This window comes from Mizuhopecten yessoensis, unplaced genomic scaffold (assembly GCF_002113885.1).
Source record: "Mizuhopecten yessoensis strain PY_sf001 unplaced genomic scaffold, ASM211388v2 scaffold10847, whole genome shotgun sequence".
NCBI classification, from domain to species: Eukaryota; Metazoa; Mollusca; class Bivalvia; order Pectinida; family Pectinidae; genus Mizuhopecten; species Mizuhopecten yessoensis.
In genome coordinates this window covers 1,045,495-1,065,937 of record NW_018408751.1, presented here as the reverse complement: position 1 = coordinate 1,065,937, position 20,443 = coordinate 1,045,495, and the positions used below count along the sequence as shown (strand labels likewise).

Sequence of the window (20,443 nt, the reverse complement as noted above, 5' to 3'; positions counted from 1 at the left end):
AGGAGGGTAGGGGCAGAAGGTCGATGTGGGGAGAGGAGGAGGGAGATAGGGTGGAGGTGGGGAGAGAAGGGGGAGGGGGAAGGGGAGGAGGGTCAAGGTAAGGATACTTAATGGAAACTAGGACTTTCTAAATACTTCTGTCCAACTACTCTAAAATTTAAGTTTCTTAAGTTTCACCAAAAAAAATAAAAAAAATTGACATTGACAGTCAACAATTTACAAGGTTTGACCCTGAGGAACTTGCACCCATACACAGGGATAATAAGACACTCTGAAAAGTTTTAGGTGTCTTGACACAAGTTTCACCCAATGCCAGAAGTCAAATCTGTGTCTTTTCTGTCTGAACCAATGCTGGTAGTAGACATGTGAAAATCATGGATTCCATTGATATAAAGATACAGTCTAATGAATTATACAACCAGTGGAAATGAGTTCCATATCAGTTCCAATAGTTCAGCAATTGTATCCATTATAATAATCTGATTGATTCCTTGTAAATTCAACAATGACTTTTTACCTACAATTTTAGCCCGACATCATCAGATGATGGGCTATTTAAATCACCTGCATCTGGTCCGTCAGTCCGTCCTTAAACAATTATTGTTAGCACTATTTCTCAGAAAGTACTGGAGGGATCTTTCTCAAATCTGAGATGAAGGTTCCGCATGATCCCTAGTTATGCATTTCTTATTTTGAGACTGATCGCAAAACCAAGATGGCCGACAGCCAGCCATCTAGAATTTGAGAATGAAAATTTGTTAGCCCTATTTCCCAAAATGCTCAAATTTCACACGAAGGTTCCCAACGGTTCCTGGTTCGGCATTTCAATGATTGGGGATGATTGGAAAACCAAGATGGCCGGCATTCAATTTGGGAGTAAAAGTTTTTTAGCCCTATTGCCCAAAAATTATTGGAGGGATCTTTCTCAAATTTCACATGAAGGTTCCCTATGTTCTAAGTTATGCATATCAAATCATATTGGCCAGCCATCTTGTTACAGTTTGAGTTTATTATCGTTTTTCTCAGAATTAACTGGAGGACTTTTTCTCAAATTTGATATTAAGGTTCCCCTTGGTCCTGAGTTGTGCATGTTAACTTTTGAGGTTGATCAAAAGATTGATTAAGATGGCAGACAGGCAAACTGATCAAACAGATAAAAGAAAAGAAGAGAAAAGATCGAACTGACATAGAACTAATGAAGATGGTACTTTGGTGGGCGCCAATTCCAAGATCCCTCTAGGATCATTTGTCTGGTTTGTCATCTAACTTTTGTCTGAACTGTAACCACCAGGTCCAGTGATGACACCAGCTTGCCCAGTCTGAGCCTTTTACTTTTATAAGTGTACATGCGTTCTTCAATACTAAAGCCTTTAAGCAATCATATGACATACTTGCCAACCTGTCCCTAACAATTCTCGATCAGAGGGAAACTCCATGGCAATACCCCTAGACACCTAAGAAGTGGTTCCAATGGCTTTTGTCCGAGAGATTGTTTGCTTATCAAACGCTTTTTAATCTGTGGTTCACCAGGAATTTATAGTATTTGAGGAAAAATAAAGACAACAGATTCTGGCGATTCCTCAAGTCACAGATGATGGTGAAACATTGGGAGTCTTCCTCAAAATAAAAAGGACAAGTATGATATAACTTTTGTGGATAGTGTATTTTAGTAGAACTTTGATTTGCATTAATATTTCATTGTCAGATTCTTTTAGAGATAATGTCCCATGCAGTGTTATAGCGTGTTTTGTATGTTTCAGGTTTCCACGCGATACATACTGTGATCAATGTCCTGGCTATATACATTATACTACAGACGTGTTCCGGCACCAGACTGTCATTGTGGCTGGCCATTATATTCAACAATGTATGTATCGTCAACAACTCATAAATATCCCGCAATGAAAGTAAAATAAACACATCACCTGATGAATATTCAATAATGCACATTAACACGACACCTCATGAATATTCAATAATGCACATTAACACAACACCTGGTGAATGTAAAAAAGTATATGTTAACACAACACCTGGTGAATGTAAAAAAATAGATGTTAACACAATGCCTCATGATTATTCAAAAATATATGTAACATAAACACAACACTTGATGAATATTCAACAATGTACATAAACACAACACTTGATGAATATTCAACAATTTCTGTTCAATATATCACAAACAAAACAACATAAAGTAATATAGATTATGAAAAGTTCTTTTTTTTCACAACCAATAACATTTTCTATGTGACGTTTCGATGACTAGTAGGATATGTACACTGTCACCTTCATCAGACTAATGACCAGTGAAGCGTATGTACACAAAGTTGTAAAATGTGTACGAGTTGTCTATAAAATCGATGTCGATTTCGAAAGTTGTAAAATGTGTACGAGTTGTCTATAAAATCGATGTCGATTTCGGCTACGCTGTCAGCGTATGTACATTAGTTGTTATATATGTACCGAAATGACTCGATTCAGCTACGCTTTGTTTAATACTTGGTCATAGGTGTGTGAGAGTCTTTGAGCCCCCTCATCTCAAATACGTGGAAGAGGGAAATCCTACCTGCAGGTGTAGAATATTGGCTCAGAATCTTACCACTGGTAAATGAATTGAGTCATTTCTGTACATATATATAACAACTATTGTACATACGCTTACTCTTACGTCTCATAATCCATACTTACCAAACCCAAAAAAAAATGCTTAGAAATAAAGCAGTATACATACCAATCACAAACTCACTAAATAAATATTCATTTTAACAAATAAAACATTTTTCATATCAGTACTAAGCACACGTTCTAATGGATATTCCTAAATGTATGTATGTCTGATTTTCTTACACACATTCTAGTTAACATGTTTCATGAAAAAACCCCAAAAAACACGTGAGTATGACATATATGAAGCGTGAAAATCTTGATGTTTAGGGGGATCCCTGTACCACTGCCAAAAACTTTAATTACGTATAGGAAACTATTCAGGTGTGACTATAGCATTGATAACTCATAAACCATACTTAGCAGGACTTTTATGAGAAATAAGAAATATGAAACTAACAAAATGCTGTCAACAACAGTGTAAAAATTGGGTTGGGCTAGACCGAGGTTCAAACCCTGGACTTCAGATTGATATACCATCACTAACCGATTGAGCTACCTGATCAATTGAAGCGTCATGGTCCAACTGTGCTCTATAAAGATATCCAAATGGAAGTTAAGGGGAGGTTGCTGTATATAGGGAAAACCACAGTGCAGTGGGACAGGGATCCTTAAGGAAGTTAAGGGGAGGTTACTGTATATAGAGAAAACCACAGTGCAGTGGGACAGGGATCATTAAGGAAGTTAAGGGGAGGTTACTGTATATAGGAAAAACCACAGTGCAGTGGGACAGGGATCCTTAAGGAAGTTAAGGGGAGGTTACTGTATATAGAGAAAACCACAGTGCAGTGGGACAGGTATCATTAAGGAAGTTAAGGGGAGGTTACTGTATATAGGGAAAACCACAGTACAGTGGGACAGGGATCCTTAAGTACTGTTTTGTTTGAGGTTAATAACTAAGTGATTACTAGGTAATTAGGTACTGTTATGTTTCAGGTATACCTTGTGCTAGGTTATTACATACTAGATAACTACGAGGATATCTGCTGGACCACACCCCACTGTGTCCTGACCCTCAAACTGACCGGCCTGGCCTTTGACCTCTACGATGCGCAGGAAAAAGAGGTAACTGAAAAATTTAGATCAACATTTTTTTTCTGTAAAGTAATTAAAGCTTTATACCTGAATCTCACTGGTATGACTTTAATAATGATGATGAATAATAATTTGAGGTTCTTATATACCGCTTTATCACAACCTAGTTCGTAGGTCGTCTCAAAGCGGTTGCACCAATTATTATCTGTGGTTATATAGGGCCTTTGCAGCCAGCCAATATCTTTCTCAATTCCCTGGGGAGCATACAGCTGGTGCTGCCATTTCGGTACTCACAGCTAGCATTCAACAATTCTAGCACTGCCCAATCACGTACTCATTTACAGCTGAGTAGACTAGAACAAGTGGAGTGAAGTATTATGCTCACAGATACAAGGCGGTGCCGTGACGTGACTCAAACCCGCAAGCCTTCAGTCACGAGCACGACGTCCTTCCACTAGACTACCGTGCCTCCGATGGAAGAGGTTAACATTATACTCCACCTGAAATCATATGTAGGTATGTGGGACAGGGAAGTTCTATCCTCAGGTTTAGAAGTGGGACTTTGTCAAGATTCTGAGCCCCAATACTACACCTGAAGGTAGGATTTCCCTGTCCCACATACCTACATAAGGATTGATTTTCTCCCTCCTGTTAACTGGGAATCTGGTAAAAAAGATAAAGACATCGGGAATGCAACAATGAATATAGTATTGGTAGGTTTTCTAGATACTGTACAGAGCAGGAAAAGGTATGGTTTTACCAAATGTCTTATTTTAGAAGTAAAAGGATTTGGAAAAGCTTCACAGCTAGCATGTTTGTTTTAACGACTGTTTATATCTGTGATGCCAAACGCTGATGTTTTTTAGGAGATATTCTTTTGCTGACCTGTAAAGTTTAAAGTCAATTTAGCGAAATTTCACGCATTGAAATTATGTCACGTTCCAAAATGTTAACCGATATAGTACTGATCTTGTTGAACTCAAGCATTTGGTTTTATGTCAAGATTTAAAAGAAATGATGTAGTTCCCTACTATAAAGCAGATAATATCCTGGAGCAGCTTTGTTTCTTGTAATTTGAACTGATGTACAGTGGCATTGATTTATGAAAAACTCAAACCAGACAAATTAATCGAATGTTGAAAATATCATGAATTTTACAATAACCATTTGAGTTATACTTTTAAAATATCAAGAGTGCTATCATATACCATTAACCAACCTCATCAGGTCGAATTCAGTTCGGTTAATTTTTGAAAAATTATTTTCACTTGGCCGGCCCCCTTTTCTCAGAAATTAAACATTTTCAAATAAGGATTAAAATGCATCTTTATGATGATGGTATATAGTCGACACAAGTCCCGATAGAATATATTGATTTGCCGTGAAGCACATTTTAGATGTTTAAAAGATGTAGTTTAGTATTGGTATAATTACATTCAAAACAGCAAATATAATATTATTTTATTGTTTTTTTGTGATTTGGTAACAAACTAGAGAGAAATGGTGCTACTATAGTTACCAGTCTGATGAGCCAGTGAACCTCAATTGGAAACATTTTTGGAATTTCCATCTGAATTTAAGGTCACTTTGTGGTTTGTCCCCGATTACCCAAACAGTTCCTGGCTGGAACACTTTCGTGTGTAATGGTTCTTGCTGTTATTGATTATAACAATATATGTATTGAGTAGGTTTATCTGAGGACTGTACAAATGAAATGTCAATGTTATGAAGTAACACATCCGACGGGTAGAACATGAAGATAGTTATCACATTTTTATGTTACAAGGAGAAGTTGTCTGCTGATCAGAAAGCCACGATAATAAAAGAGCCTCCGTCACTTCTGGCTATGCTAGGCCACGCCTTCTTCTTCGGGGGATTTTTGGCAGGGCCACAGGTAACTCACACAAACATCTGTTGTTTTATCGCCTGTAAAAGTGGCATATTGGTATTATCTTGTGCTATATTGTCCAAATACCTTTCAAAAAACAATAAATTTATGATGGAATTATGAGGTTACATATAACTTTATAACCTCACTAAAGAAGGATGTTCAACATAATAGGGACGTATTTAACAAGAATGCCACAAAATAATTTTTTGCTAAAAGATTCTGAATGTTTTATGAAAATAATTGAGGAAAGGTAGCACCCCTGTGCCTAGTGCTAGTGAAGTTAATGTTATTGGATTATTTACTGTAGATGCATCTATATTTATGGCAGTGTAGCTTTGGCAGTTTCGATGCAATACATATAGGATCTTACATGAGTTTCCATTTCATATGAGATTCATGAAACGAGTCTAAAAACAAATCAGTTTAGCAAGCCTCTGGCGAGCTAAAATCATTTTTTTTTGACAAGTGTAAGATCCTTTTTATCACATAATCAAGATTTGTGGCATTTGTTCATGTAAAATGACAATTTTCATGCAACCCTGAAGTGTAAAAAGCGCCATTTTGACTCGTCTTAGGTCCTAGTAATTGTCCTAGGCGTGACATCACAATTGAAACATTGAAAATTACAACCAATCACAGGGCTGATAAGTCATATTACACTATGTGATAAAAGCAGTTCTTTTGAATTATACAGACCCTTTTGGCATCTTGTTCCACATATTGGAGAAAGATAGAGCTGTATAGAGTAGTATCTACAGAGTAGTGTCTAGGGTCCAGAACCTTGGATAAATCACCTGTGTGTTTTAACTCTCTGTTTCCTAACAGTTCAGTATGAAGATAGAGCTGTATAGAGTAGTATCTACAGAGTAGTGTCTAGGGTCCAGAACCTTGGATAAATCACCTGTGTGTTTTAACTCTCTGTTTCCTAACAGTTTAGTATGAAGCGTTACCTCTCCTTTACACACGGAACTATTCAAGAAAAAGTCTCGAAGGATCCTCCAGACAGGTACGTAGGCTGAAATCTGGTCTGACACTCACTGTACATGTTTGGTTGGTTTGTGGTTTACATCCTATTAACAGCTATGGTCATGCCGACCATAAAGACGTGCCAGGTTTTGGTGGTGGAGGAAAGCCGGAGTTCCCATAGAAAAACACCCAACTACGGCCAGTACCTGGCGACTGTCCAACGTAGGCTTCGAATACCGCGACCAGTGGTGGAGGGCTAGTGGTAGCAGAATGTCAGACGCCTTAACCACTTGGCCACCGCAGCCACATACTGTACATGTAATGGCTAACAAGACTGAAAGCTTAGACAGAGAGAAAACTCCCTGTTGTCAGGATGTTGTTAATATTCCTGATAATCAAAAATTGAAAATACCATCAGTATTGTACTATGAAGCAATATCATTGAATTTTGATACATTTTAAAATCCGATATCATATGCCTCAGCTGTAAGCTAGCAGATGCCTCAGCTGTAAGCTAACAGGTGGCACATGGTTTCTTTGTATATAACAGATCAAAGGGATCTCAGGTTTTACTTTTACTGTCAGTTCATGTCTGTGAAACTTTATCCAAAATTCTACTAGTTTGGAAAGACCTAGCTGATTTGACTAACTTTTTTTGTTTGTTTGTTTGTTTGTTTGCGTTTTTTCGTCAAAGCCACTCAGTGTTGTTGAATAGCTTATTAATTACTTATTTGCATCTGTGTCTCACCAAAGTTTGATATTGACAGTGTGGTACCTGGACTAAAGAGACTAGGTGTAGGAGTCGTGTATATTGCATCCTATCATATAGGAGGGCTTATCTTCTCTACCGACCACTATAAAGACGACACATTCCAGGTAAGTTCTCAACAACATTGTCACAGGTAGATGCTTTTCAGTTTTTTGTGATATTTTGGTTATTTTTATGCCCCCGCCATAAAATGGGTTGCCCATGTCCGTCCCGCCCTGTTCCGTCCCATCCCATCCATGAGCAGGGGCATTTATATTTATGTCTTACAGATATTTTCTAGTTTATTTCTATTTATCATATTTGGGTAGAAGTAAATTTGTTTTACTTTTTATACTGTGATGAAAATTTTATCATAATTCTTTTGCAGCAAAATTGCGAAAAAAAGTATTTAGGTAGAATTGTTTCATTTGTAAAGGAACCATGGCCTGATATTTCCATTGCATGAATTTAGCTGCATATCTAAAAGGATTAGGGGGGCGTTAAGGGTCATTTCTGGCCTCACCGGGGATTTAGAATTAGTTGTTATATTCGGAATCTGAAATGAAGTATGCAGTAGGAAATTTTAAGGTCATACCACAACTGGTTTAGGAGATACGGCATTACAAAGAGAAACGTTAACCCGCACTTTCATAATAAAATGTGTGAATATTGTATGTTGTGTGCTTTTTAATTGAAAGTTGGCCATTTTGAGGTATTTAACACTTCCACTTTTGAAAGCCTCTGCATGCACCAAATAAATGTTTTATTTGCTTAAACATTGTTATACCAGTGTTCATTCGTAGAAAGGATTTTTTGTTTGTCACGTGCGGAGGCTTTCATTTATGCATGCTAACTGTCCAAAACACTGTAATGATGCTATTTCTGCATAGCAACACAATTTTGTTGCTGTTGTAGGGCATCTACGCATCCGCTTTGGAAAAAATCTGCACCAAGAAAGATAGCCTCAATTAAAAAATATGATGTTTATATAAACAGAAATTGGTAAATAAATTCAAATGATTTTTTTAAACTTTTTACGGGGCCAAAAATAACCCATTATGCCCCAAGTCCTTTTAGTCCCTCATTGATAATACCAGAGGAGACCGTAGGGGAGCAATCTGTCTGTGTGTCACTTTGTCTGGGGCTTATCTCATATACTATGTCACAGGTTTTGTTTGCGAGAACCTCTCGGGATGTTGAAGTGTTTTGTACTGAAGTCAGGTCCTGTGCTCCACTGTGTATGGTGTTATGTCCGGAGCATATCTTTAACTTTTTACCAACAATTTCCATGAACATTCATAGGACTGCTGAGTGTTGCCTACTGAAATTGGGTCTTGCGGTCGCCCGTACTATATGAGTTATGGCCCTTTGTTCATTTTAATATTTAAGCTTGCTCATTATGCCATTGTACGTCTAGTCTGCTGGATAACCGAACTACTCGGTAGTGAAGCGGACGTAAAACCTATCAATCAATCAATCAATCAATCACTCACCATTGTATGTCTGTTTGTTTCTGTTCCAGGATCTCAGCTACATATCTATGTTTTTTTATATAACACTGTGGGGCCGAGTTATCCTCAACAAATACATAGGAAGCTGGCTCATTGCTGTAAGTATACTGGTCAAGTTCTCCGGCCAAATCCTCCACTGGTCCAATGTATGGAAACCTGTGTGTGACTTACTTACTGTGATGTGTAGATATATTGTACCTTTGTTATAACAACAACCTATCGTGCTGTCACAGGTTTGAAGACTTTTGATTGTTATGTTACATGTTACTAGCCAATAGTAAGAACTAAAGCTCTATAACTTAAGAAGGGTTAAAATATTTGTTAGTTAACGGTTCACACACATTTTCGTGCAGGGTTTGCAGTGAAAAAAACCCCAACCCCACAAACTGTATGTTTTCTGCAGTGGGTAAGGTGACTGTACTCAAATAGAATCACCGAATCATCATTATATTCATTCATTGAAAGTTCTGAAGATGAATTATATTCATTTATGGTTGTATCAAAGGAAGAATATCGATGGGTGTTCTTACAAACAAAATTAGCACCCGGGGCTCACGTGAAATATTTTTAGAACGCTCTGAAGTCACCTATCAGCGGTTTTGGTTTTTGCGAATGTCAGGACCCAAATTGGATCAAGGCTTGAGTTTTGCAGTATCTTACACTTTAAATGAATATTAACATTTTATGATGAACTTTGGCATTTCTATAGAAATAAGTATTTCTATAGAGTGAATTTATTCCTATAGTCCAAAACAGAATGCATGGTCGTCACACGCGCCTATTTCTAAAAACGTAAACAAAACACTGACTTTTGAGTTTTCTGGTGCTATTTGAACTTAAAAACTATTCATCTGTAGACAAAAAATGTTGCTATGACTGATCTGTTGACACAATTATTGATCTAAAAGTACTTTTGCTAAAAGTGATCCGATTTAGGTACTGATCCAATTTGGGTCCTGCCTCCTTATATTGTTTTATGTTTTTAGGAGGGAACATGTATACTAGTGGGCGTGTCCTATAATGGAAAAGACATCAACGGGAACATTGAGTGGAATGGCGTGTGCAATGTACAACTTAAGAAGCTGGAGGAAGGCTGTCGACTGCGCGACTACATCCAGTCCTTCAACTACAACACTAATCAGTGGATGGCAAAGTAGGTCATAGGTCATGTACAGGTCAGAGGTCAATTGATAGTGGATGGCAAAGTAGGTCATATGTCATGTACAGGTCAGAGGTCAATTAATAGTGGATGGAAAAATAGGTCATTTGTCATACACAGGTCAAAGGTTACTTGTAGAACAACAGCTATTGGATGTAAAAGTCGTATATATCATAAAGGTCATAGGTCAGTTACATTGCCATCTGTTGGATGTCTGTAGGTTGTAGGTGTATGGAACATATACAATATGTAGCCAGGTCAATCAACCCCAGGAAACATTTAATTGTAGTATTAATATACTAGTTGTTTGTTCCTGTCTTTTCATGTAAGAAGCTACATAAAAAGTAAAATGACTCCACATAGTATCTTATAGATAAGACTATGGATTGCCCTGCATAACTTTGGCTTGTTTATGTAATAAGCTTATACAGTGGGGCCCACTTATTATGATATTGGTTATTGTGATATTTTCCCCATGTACTGATTTTTTCCTTCTTAAACTAAGCAAAAAAAATTGTTCATTATGATATGGTCAAAGGTGGGACCCCGCTTTTTATGATATTTTTTCTGCCGTGAATGGATTTTATAAGGTAAAAACTCATGCAAGTTGTCTGTGTGAAACACCTTGACCATTATTAAACAATAGGTCCGGCTAACTGTACATCGCCCAAGGTGATCACCTGTCCACTCCAGGTAAATTTTTCAAACCTCGCGTCACCCCAGTCTGCGGTCATATCGCGGCACATGCTGCTGAACTCTGACCCGGACTTATTTATACATTCATTTACATAACTTTGATTTTAGTCTTAACAAAACAGGTGATGCAGTTAATTGCTATCTAAAATGCACTATAGGACTGTGTATCAAATTGAAATGATTAGGTCTACCAACATTTTCTAACACAAATTCTGATAAGAAAACGAGCATGCCTTTCATAAATATTCACGGTTGCCTTGACACGTCATGTGAGAAAATCATGCCGATCTCAATGAAAATATTACTTCAGAAGGAAGACGTGCGTTTTTAATCACTGAAGCAATAGTTTCTCTAAAGCATTAGAAGTTGATTTGCCCGTGTCTCAGTTGAAAAAGTGTCAAAATCGGGACATCCTGCCCTGACAACATGGTGCCAGAAATCGATCCAATGTTAACATTATTGGCGTAAACAACTGACAACGGCTGCTTAATTTACAATTTACGTTAAATACGGTATTTAATTATTGTTAAAAAGGGAATATTTTGTGTTTTTAATTGTTATTGTATCTTTGCAAGTTGATTTTAACCCACACGACTTGCGTGGCATGTGATTGTTGCGTGACCGTAAATTGACATAGCGCGGCAAAATAATTTTACGCTTATGGGACAAAATGTAAGGCAACTTCTCGTTGCAATATAGGTAAATAGATAGTTCAAAGGAATATGCTCGAAGCTATTCGAAAGTGAATGAAGAAGTTACCTACTGATCATTACGACGGCAACACAATATCTTCTCGAATTTTTACAACACGCTGATATAACTAACAATTAACAAATTATTTCAATTATTACTTTATCATTTTGTATTTATATTTTTCCATGTTTCGTCATCAATCTATGTCTGATTAATATAGGGCATCTCACTTCCGGTTCAGACAGCATAAAAACGATCAAAAACAGCTTGATAGATTATTATCATATATTGGTTATTATGATATTTTTCGTTGGCAAATAAAATATCATAATAGGCGGGTTCCATTGTATGACTATTGTGTTTCCCCTGACTTTTCCAGATATGTGTTTAAAAGACTTCGGTTCCTCGGCAATAAATTCCTGTCCCAGGCCATCACCCTACTTTACCTGGCGATGTGGCATGGCACCAGATCTGGATACTATATGAACTTTGCTTTAGAGTTTATCATGATGAATTGTGAAAATCAGGTAAAATTTTGGTTTGGTTTGTTTGTGTTTTACGTCCTATTAACAGCTATGGTCATTTAAGGACCTACAGCCAGTCCCTGGCGACTGCCCCACGTAGGCCTCAAACCCGCGACCCAGTGGTAGCAGAATGTCAGACGCCTTAACCATTAATTTTGGTCATTTATGATCATTTGTTCTTTTGTCTTAAGACGATTTCTCTTTGCCTAAATTTTACGCATTTAATAACCCACCATAAATGGAAAGGGGAAATATAGTGTTGTCTAAGTGTGTTAGTCACACAGTGATGTCATCTCTGATGCATTCATTTGAGATTGGAATTTATTGAAACTTGATACAGAGGATTATCCGATAAGCAGTAGCTTGAACAAGTTCACATTACATCAGTTTCACCCAAGGTCTATAGGGCACTATATTACTGTCGTTATTGGGGATTAACTCATTCACCCCTGAAATTTCATAATGAACTATCCAACCTTTGAACTGGAAGAGTTCAAATGTGTCTTCAGGGGGGTATGAGTTAAACCAGATATTGCGATTCTAATGAATACTTTAACACGTCTGTTGATATTTTCAGGTGATAGCGTTGACCCCGAGGATTCCAGTGCTGAACAAGTTGAACAACTTACCCATACTACAGCCAGTACTATATATCCTCAAGAAGTTGGTCACCACATTCTGTATGGGATATGCCCTGCTCGGTTTTGTGCTTTTAAATTTTAATGACTATATGAAAGTAAGTAGCTTTAATCAATTTGTATGAAAATTGAAGCGAGTGTTGTAGAAAACGGCAAAATTTGAGTTTCAGAATCTATTGAATTCTAATGATTTCATGAAATTAATTGGGGTAAAAACAAAGTTAAATTTCAACAGCTAAGTCAAAAGGTGTGGTGTATTGTATATAGATTGCTGGGAAAACCTGTTAAGGTATATATAAATACATCTGTGGAGGGGACAGTTCCACCACAAATCCTGTGCTTGAAGGGTTTGTCGTATTATTTTCAAACAGTATTGACAGGTCCTATTAAGTAATTAAGCCAACCATGACATATTGTCTACCGGGCTTTTATCAGTAGTCATCTATATAATATTATTTTGAGTTTCTGTATTATAAACTATACTGATCCTGTTTAACTTGCCTTACAAGTTTACAGTTGGCTGTATTTCTGTATTATAAGCTATACTGATCCTGTTGTACTTGCCTTACGGGTTAACAGCCAGCTGTATTTCTGTATTATAAGCTAAACTGATCCTGTTGTACTTGCCTTACAAGTTTACAGTTGACTGTATTTCTGTATTATAAACTATACTGATCCTGTTTAACTTGCCTTACAAACTTACAGTTGGCTGTATTTCTGTATTATAAGCTATACTGATCCTGTTTTACTTGCCTTACAGGTTTACAGCCAGCTGTATTTCTGTATTATAAGCTATACTGATCATGTTGTACTTGCCTTGCAAGTTTACAGTTGGCTGTATTTCTGTATTATAAGCTATACTGATCCTGTTATACTTGCCTTACAGGTTTACAGCCAGCTGTATTTCTGTATTATAAGCTAAACTGATCCTGTTGTACTTGCCTTACAATTTTACAGTTGGCTGTATTTCTGTATTATAAGCTCTACTGATCCTGTTTTACTTGCCTTACAGGTTTACAGACAGCTGCATTTCTGTATTATAAGCTATACTAATCCTGTTGTACTTGCCTTACAAGTTTACAGTTGGCTGTATTTCTGTATTATAAGCTGTACTGATCCTGTTGTACTTGCCTTGCAGGTTTACAGCCAGCTGTATTTCTGTATTATAAGCTAAACTGATCCTGTTGTACTTGCCTTACAAGTTTACAGTTGGCTGTACGTCTGTATTATAAGCTGTACTGATCCTGTTGTACTTGCCTTGCAGGTTTACAGCCAGCTGTATTTCTGTATTATAAACTATACTGATCCTGTTGTACTTGCATTACAAGTTTACAGTTGACTGTATTTCTGTATTATAAACTATACTGATCCTGTTGTACTTGCCTTACAAGTTTACAGTTGACTGTATTTCTGTATTATAAACTATACTGATCCTGTTTAACTTGCCTTACAAGTTTACAGTTGGCTGTATTTCTGTATTATAAACTATACTGATCCTGTTGTACTTGCATTACAAGTTTACAGTTGACTGTATTTCTGTATTATAAACTATACTGATCCTGTTATACTTGCTTTACAAGTTTACAGCCAGCTGTATTTCTGTATTATAAGCTAAACTGATCCTGTTGTACTTGCCTTACAATTTTACAGTTGGCTGTATTTCTGTATTATAAGCTCTACTGATCCTGTTTTACTTGCCTTACAGGTTTACAGCCATCTGTATTTCTGTATTATAATCTATACTGATCCTGTTGTACTTGCCTTACAAGTTTACAGTTGGCTGTACTTCTGTATTATAAGCTGTACTGATCCTGTTGTACTTGCCTTACAGGTTTACAGCCAGCTGTATTTCTGTATTATAAGCTATACTGATCCTGTTGTACTTCCCTTACAAGTTTACAGTTGGCTGTACTTCTGTATTATAAGCTGTACTTATCCTGTTGTACTTGCCTTACAGGTTTACAGCAAGCTGTATTTCTGTATTATAAGCTATACTGATCCTGTTGTACTTGCCTTACAAGTTTACAGTTGGCTGTATTTCTGTATTATAAGCTTTACTGATCCTGTTTTACTTGACTTACAGGTTTACAGCAAGCTGTATTTCTGTATTATAAGCTATACTGATCCTGTTGTACTTGCCTTACAAGTTTACAGTTGGCTGTATTTCTGTATTATAAGCTATACTGATCCTGTTTTACTTGCCTTACAGGTTTACAGCCAGCTGTATTTCTGTATTATAAGCTATACTGATCCTGTTGTACTTGCCTTACAAGTTTACAGTTGGCTGTATTTCTGTATTATAAGCTATACTGATCCTGTTTTACTTGCCTTACAGGTTTACAGCCAGCTGTATTTCTGTATTATAAGCTATACTGATCCTGTTGTACTTGCCTTACAAGTTTACAGTTGGCTGTATTTCTGTATTATAAGCTATACTGATCCTGTTTTACTTGCCTTACAGGTTTACAGCCAGCTGTATTTCTGTATTATAAGCTATACTGATCCTGTTGTACTTGCCTTACAAGTTTACAGTTGGCTGTATTTCTGTATTATAAGCTATACTGATCCTGTTTTACTTGCCTTACAGGTTTACAGCCAGCTGTATTTCTGTATTATAAGCTATACTGATCCTGTTGTACTTGCCTTACAAGTTTACAGTTGGCTGTATTTCTGTATTATAAGCTATACTGATCCTGTTTTACTTGCCTTACAGGTTTACAGCCAGCTGTATTTCTGTATTATAAGCTATACTGATCCTGTTGTACTTGCCTTACAAGTTTACAGTTGGCTGTATTTCTGTATTATAAGCTATACTGATCCTGTTGTACTTGCCTTACGGGTTAACAGCCAGCTGTATTTCTGTATTATAAGCTATACTGATCCTGTTTTACTTGCCTTACAGGTTTACAGTCAGCTGTATTTTGCCGGCCATGTGTTTTTCCTCGGCTGGCCACTCCTACATTTTATAGTGACATCTTTGTTTGTCAGCCGCAAATCTTCATCAAATGGACATTTGTCAGAAAAGTAAGTTCAATGTTTTATCATGTTCAAGAGAATTCCTCTAGTTCTAGCCATTGCCATTATCTCGATGTTTGTTTTTTTGCAGAATGTGGGTAGTTGGCTCTCTATTAACAATTCAAATATGTAATCAGTGTTTTCATTCATATAACAGTACATGTAAATTATTTGTCAGGACGTGGCATTGAAGGTGTTCTCACTTGTGTCAAGTCATTTTGCCGTATTTTGCAAATAAATTTGTAAAGGGTATGGTTACCCCTGCATCAGTGATAATTGTGAAGAAGAGCTCCACATCATAGCTGTGTTTTCTACTCGAATCATTCCCCTTTGTTTATAGAAGACGAGCAACGGAATGGAGTTTTTCTGGCTTTGAATTACTTCCCTTGTTAAGGTTTTTAGCTCCCTGGCCCTTTAAAGTTAGCTTATGCTGTGGCGCAACGTCCATCAACCATCCGTTGTCCGACGTCAATATTTTACTTTAAAGAACTTCTGCTTTATAACCAAAAGGCCAGAAGCAAACTGGGATGAAGGGCTACCAATTTGTTAAAATGAATGACCTTCACTCATATTCAAGGTCACAGGTCAATTGTCAAAAAAACACATTTTAACATCTTCTCCTGAATAACCAAAAGGAACAGGATGTTGATATATAGTCAATAGCATGCTGGGATGCAGGCTACCAAATTTGTTCAAATGAATGACCTTTACTCATATTCAAGGTCACAGGGGGTCAAATAACCGTGAGGCAGAGAATGTTAATTTTAGACCAGTAGCATGCTTGGATGAAGGGCTACCAAGTTTTTTCAAATTAATGATCTTGACTTATGTTTAAGTTCACAGGGGTCAAATATGTTTGAAACCTTTAAATGACTTCTTCTGAATAACCAAAAGGTGCAGGATGATAATGTTTGGCCCGTTACATGACGGGATGAAGGGCTACCAAGTTGGTTCAAATGAATGACCTTGACATTTATTCAAGGTCACAGGGATCAAATATGTTAAAATCTGTAAATGACTTTTTCTAAATAACCAAAAGGCCTATAATGTTGATTTCTGGCCAGTAGCATGCTGGGATAAAGGGCTACCAAGTTTGTTCAAGTGAATGACCTTGACTTACATTCAAGGTCACCGGGGTCAAATTTGATTCAAATCTTTAAACAACTTCTGAATAACCATTAGGCTCAGAATGTTGATATTTGGCCAGTAGCATGCTTGGATGAAGGGCTATAAAGTTATATCTTTTGAATGACCTTTACCCACTTCAAGGTCACATTTGGTCAGATATGTGTAAACATTTAAATGACCTTATCTCAATAAAGAAAAGGTCTAGGGTGGTGATATTTTGCAAGAGATAAAGGACTATAAAATTTGTTCAACGTAATGACCTTGTTCGACTTTCAAGGTAAATACCTGGTGAGCGATGAAGGCCCATTGGGCCTCTTGTTATCAATGTTGCTATTGTAAGTTATTCTAAGGTATCCATCCTCTGGCCATTCCTGAGTTTGTCTAGTGGAACCAACATTTTACTTTTAACCACTTCTTCTGTATAACCAATAGGGTCAGGTTTGTTAAAAACTTTAAATGTTCTCTTTGAATAACAAAAAGTCTTAGGGTGAGGATATAAAGAGCAGTAATTTTCTGTCAAGATTTCAATAATACATTTTGTTTCTTCTTTTTTCAGACAAAGTTCTTTGGTAGAAGGAAAGGCAAAGGAAGAATGATACCAATCGAAAGAAATATTGACAGAATGAAATTATTTTAAATATAGCTAACTTACATTTAATTATGGATGGGATGTTAAATTATAACTGTGAATGATATATTTTAAATTTAAACAATTTCCAATAATAGAGATGATTTACAGTCTTGATATGTGTACACTTGTCTGTCTATATTGGTGAGAGATATGTGTACACTTGTCTGTATATATTGGTGAGAGATTTGTGTACACTTGTCTGTCTATATTGGTGAGAGATTTGTGTACACTTGTCTGTTTATATTGGTTAGAGATATGTGTACACTTGTCTGTATATTGGTTAGAGATATGAGTACACTTGTCTGTAAATTGGTGAGAGAAATGTGTACACTTGTCTGTCTATATTGGTGAGAGTTGTGTACACTTGTCTATTTATATTGGTTAGAGATATGTGTACACTTGTCTGTATATTGGTTAGAGATATGAGTACACTTGTCTGTAAATTGGTGAGAGATATGTGTATACTTGTCTGACTATATTGGTGAGAGATTTGTGTATACTTGTCTGTCTATATTGGTGAGAGATTTGTGTACACTTGTCTGTCTATATTAGTGAGAGAAATGTGTACACTTGTCTGTCTATATTGGTGAGAGATTTGTGTACTCTTGTCTGTTTATATTGGTGAGAGATGTGTGTACACTTGTCTGTCTATATTGGTGAGAGATTTGTGTACACTTGTCTGTCTATACTAGTGAGAGATTTGTGTACACTTGTCTGTCTATATTGGTAAGAGATTTGTGTACACTTGTCTGTTTATATTGGTGAGAGATTTGTGTACACTTGTCTGTCTATACTGGTGAGATTTGTGTACACTTGTCTGTCTATATTGGTAAGAGATTTGTGTACTCTTGTCTGTTTATATTGGTGAGAGATGTGTGTACACTTGTCTGTCTGTATTGGTGAGAGATTTGTGTACACTTGTCTGTCTATACTGGTGAGCGATATGTGTACACTTGTCTGTCTATATTAGTGAGAGATTTGTGTACAATTGTCTGTCTATATTGGTGAGATTTGTGTACACTTGTCTGTCTATACTGGTGAGAGATATGTGTACACTTGTCTGTCTATATTAGTGAGAGATTTGTGTACACTTGTCTGTCTTTATTGGTGAGAGATTTGTGTATACTTGTCTGTCTATATTGGTGAGAGATATGTGTACACTTGTCTGTTTATATTGGTGAGAGATATGTGTACACTTGTCTGTATATTGGTGAGAATGGCTGGGTTTAAGTGGGATATTTTGTAGAATTTAGTACAATCATTCAGATGTAGTTTACAGGACCACCAGTTATGTAGTTGTCAGAAAACGTTTTTATTGAAATCTGAAAATTAAATAAAAGTCATTATATGGAATTCTTGTTTTCAAAACTCATTATCAAGAACATGTGACATTTGGTAAGTCATTATTAACTATTGAGTTTTACGTAAAGCTTGGCGATATCGATAAAACGAATAAAATCTCTCAACCACAGGGCAGACCTTGTTACTATATGTACTAAGTACTGTAGAAATACTAATCAATGTATGGATGTCTATCTGTGTGCCTTTCTCAGAAACCAACATAGACAACTTAACAAATTGAGTTTAAAGATTCATAATTAATACGTTTGGAGAAAAAAAAGTTGATTGATATCTACAGTACTGAAGAAATAATCACTCATAAGATAAATGTGTTTATGAATAAAAAATATGAATTAGCTTCAGGTGAATGAGGAAGTACTTCTTAGAAGCTGTTTTCGTTTCTTTTACAAGTAATTACACTTCTAAAAAGAGTTATTTGTTTGCTATATAAAGATGCCATTGACTATATATAGGTGCCTTCCACTTCTATAACATATGGGTGCAAAACTATTCGACTTTTTGTGAAGATACAAAATAATTGTATTTGATATCCGATCATTAATTTGATGAATCATTTGGTGTTTTTTTTTAGGAAATTAGGTTTTTGACATTGAATTTCCAACAGTAATATTTCTATCTGCTCAGTTTTCAATAAGGTTTAATAAGGGGTATTGAGTGGGGTAAACTGTTTTAGTTCTTAATAAGGTTTAATAGGGGGGTTTCCAGTAGGGTAAAGAAAAATCAGTTTTCAATAAGGTAAGGGGGTATCCAGTGGGGAAATTTTTCTTTCAGTTTTTAATAAGGTTAGGGAGTATCCAGTGTTTTTTCTTGCTATATGATAGATGTGGTATTTAGGAGGCACGGTAGTCTAGTGGTAGGATGCTGGGCCCATTACCGAAGGGTTGCGGGTTTGAGTCGCGGCACGGCACTGTGTTGTATCTCTGAGCAAGATACTTTACTCCGCTTGTTCCAGTCTACTCACCTGTAAATGAGTACGTGGTTTGGCAGTGCTAGAATTGTTGAATGATAGCTGTAAGCGCCGAAATGGCAGCACTGGCTGTATGTTCCCCAGGGAGTGGAGAAAGATGTTGGCTGGGTGCAAAGGACCTATAACCACGGATAATAATTTGTGAACCGCTTTGAGACGACCTACGAACCAGGTTGTGATAAAGCGGTATATAAGAACCTCAAATTATTATTATTACTATTATTATTTAAGGAGTTTTGTATCTGTAGCCTAGGGGGGTGTAGGTAACAATTCTCCTATGTGTTTCAGACATTTTTAACAGAACTTAATAATAAAGATGTGATACAGTGTTATTACTATGTAGGATTATGCTCATAAGGCCAAAAAATATATGTGTTTCCAGTTTCCTTTACCTTTGCCTCGACTTCGTTAGCTAAACAGTAAAGTAGGAAGTATAACATTACTGAAAATTCCAGATATTCCGGAACCTGTAGCAACTATCAGGTGTATTTTTGGAGATTGAAACAGCATATCTTTTTTGGCCAAACCACGGCTGAATAACAGAGCCTGAGAGGAAACATTTATGTCTTACCTTGAGCTTCTAGGACCACCTCTCTTTATCAAAATAATGTCAACTGTCACTAAGTAGTGCTAGCAAAGTGTAAACTTTTGTTATTTATCGATTATATACTTTATCATGAAACGTTGTTATCACACTTGCTATATATATGACTTGATTTAGTTGGGTCAAATATTGATTAATTCATTTATTTTATTTACCTCACATTATTTTATCAAAGGCGTCAAATGGCATTCTAATACAGGTATCA

General features: G+C 36.5%; 1 protein-coding gene across 1 annotated transcript in view; it reads left to right on the top strand.

The window, feature by feature from the left end:
- Positions 1 to 19,564, top strand: part of LOC110462952 (lysophospholipid acyltransferase 5-like) — a 40,334-nt gene extending 20,770 nt beyond the window's left edge. The window contains exons 3-13 of the mRNA XM_021517229.1: positions 1,761 to 1,867; positions 3,607 to 3,735; positions 5,492 to 5,599; positions 6,529 to 6,602; positions 7,330 to 7,438; positions 8,833 to 8,919; positions 9,808 to 9,974; positions 11,749 to 11,896; positions 12,471 to 12,629; positions 15,434 to 15,555; positions 17,231 to 19,564. Coding sequence (XP_021372904.1) covers positions 1,761 to 1,867; positions 3,607 to 3,735; positions 5,492 to 5,599; positions 6,529 to 6,602; positions 7,330 to 7,438; positions 8,833 to 8,919; positions 9,808 to 9,974; positions 11,749 to 11,896; positions 12,471 to 12,629; positions 15,434 to 15,555; positions 17,231 to 17,270 — 1,250 coding nt within the window. The 3' untranslated portion in view covers positions 17,271 to 19,564. The remainder of the gene's footprint in view (positions 1 to 1,760; positions 1,868 to 3,606; positions 3,736 to 5,491; positions 5,600 to 6,528; positions 6,603 to 7,329; positions 7,439 to 8,832; positions 8,920 to 9,807; positions 9,975 to 11,748; positions 11,897 to 12,470; positions 12,630 to 15,433; positions 15,556 to 17,230) is intronic.
- The last annotated feature ends 879 nt before the right edge of the window (positions 19,565 to 20,443 follow it).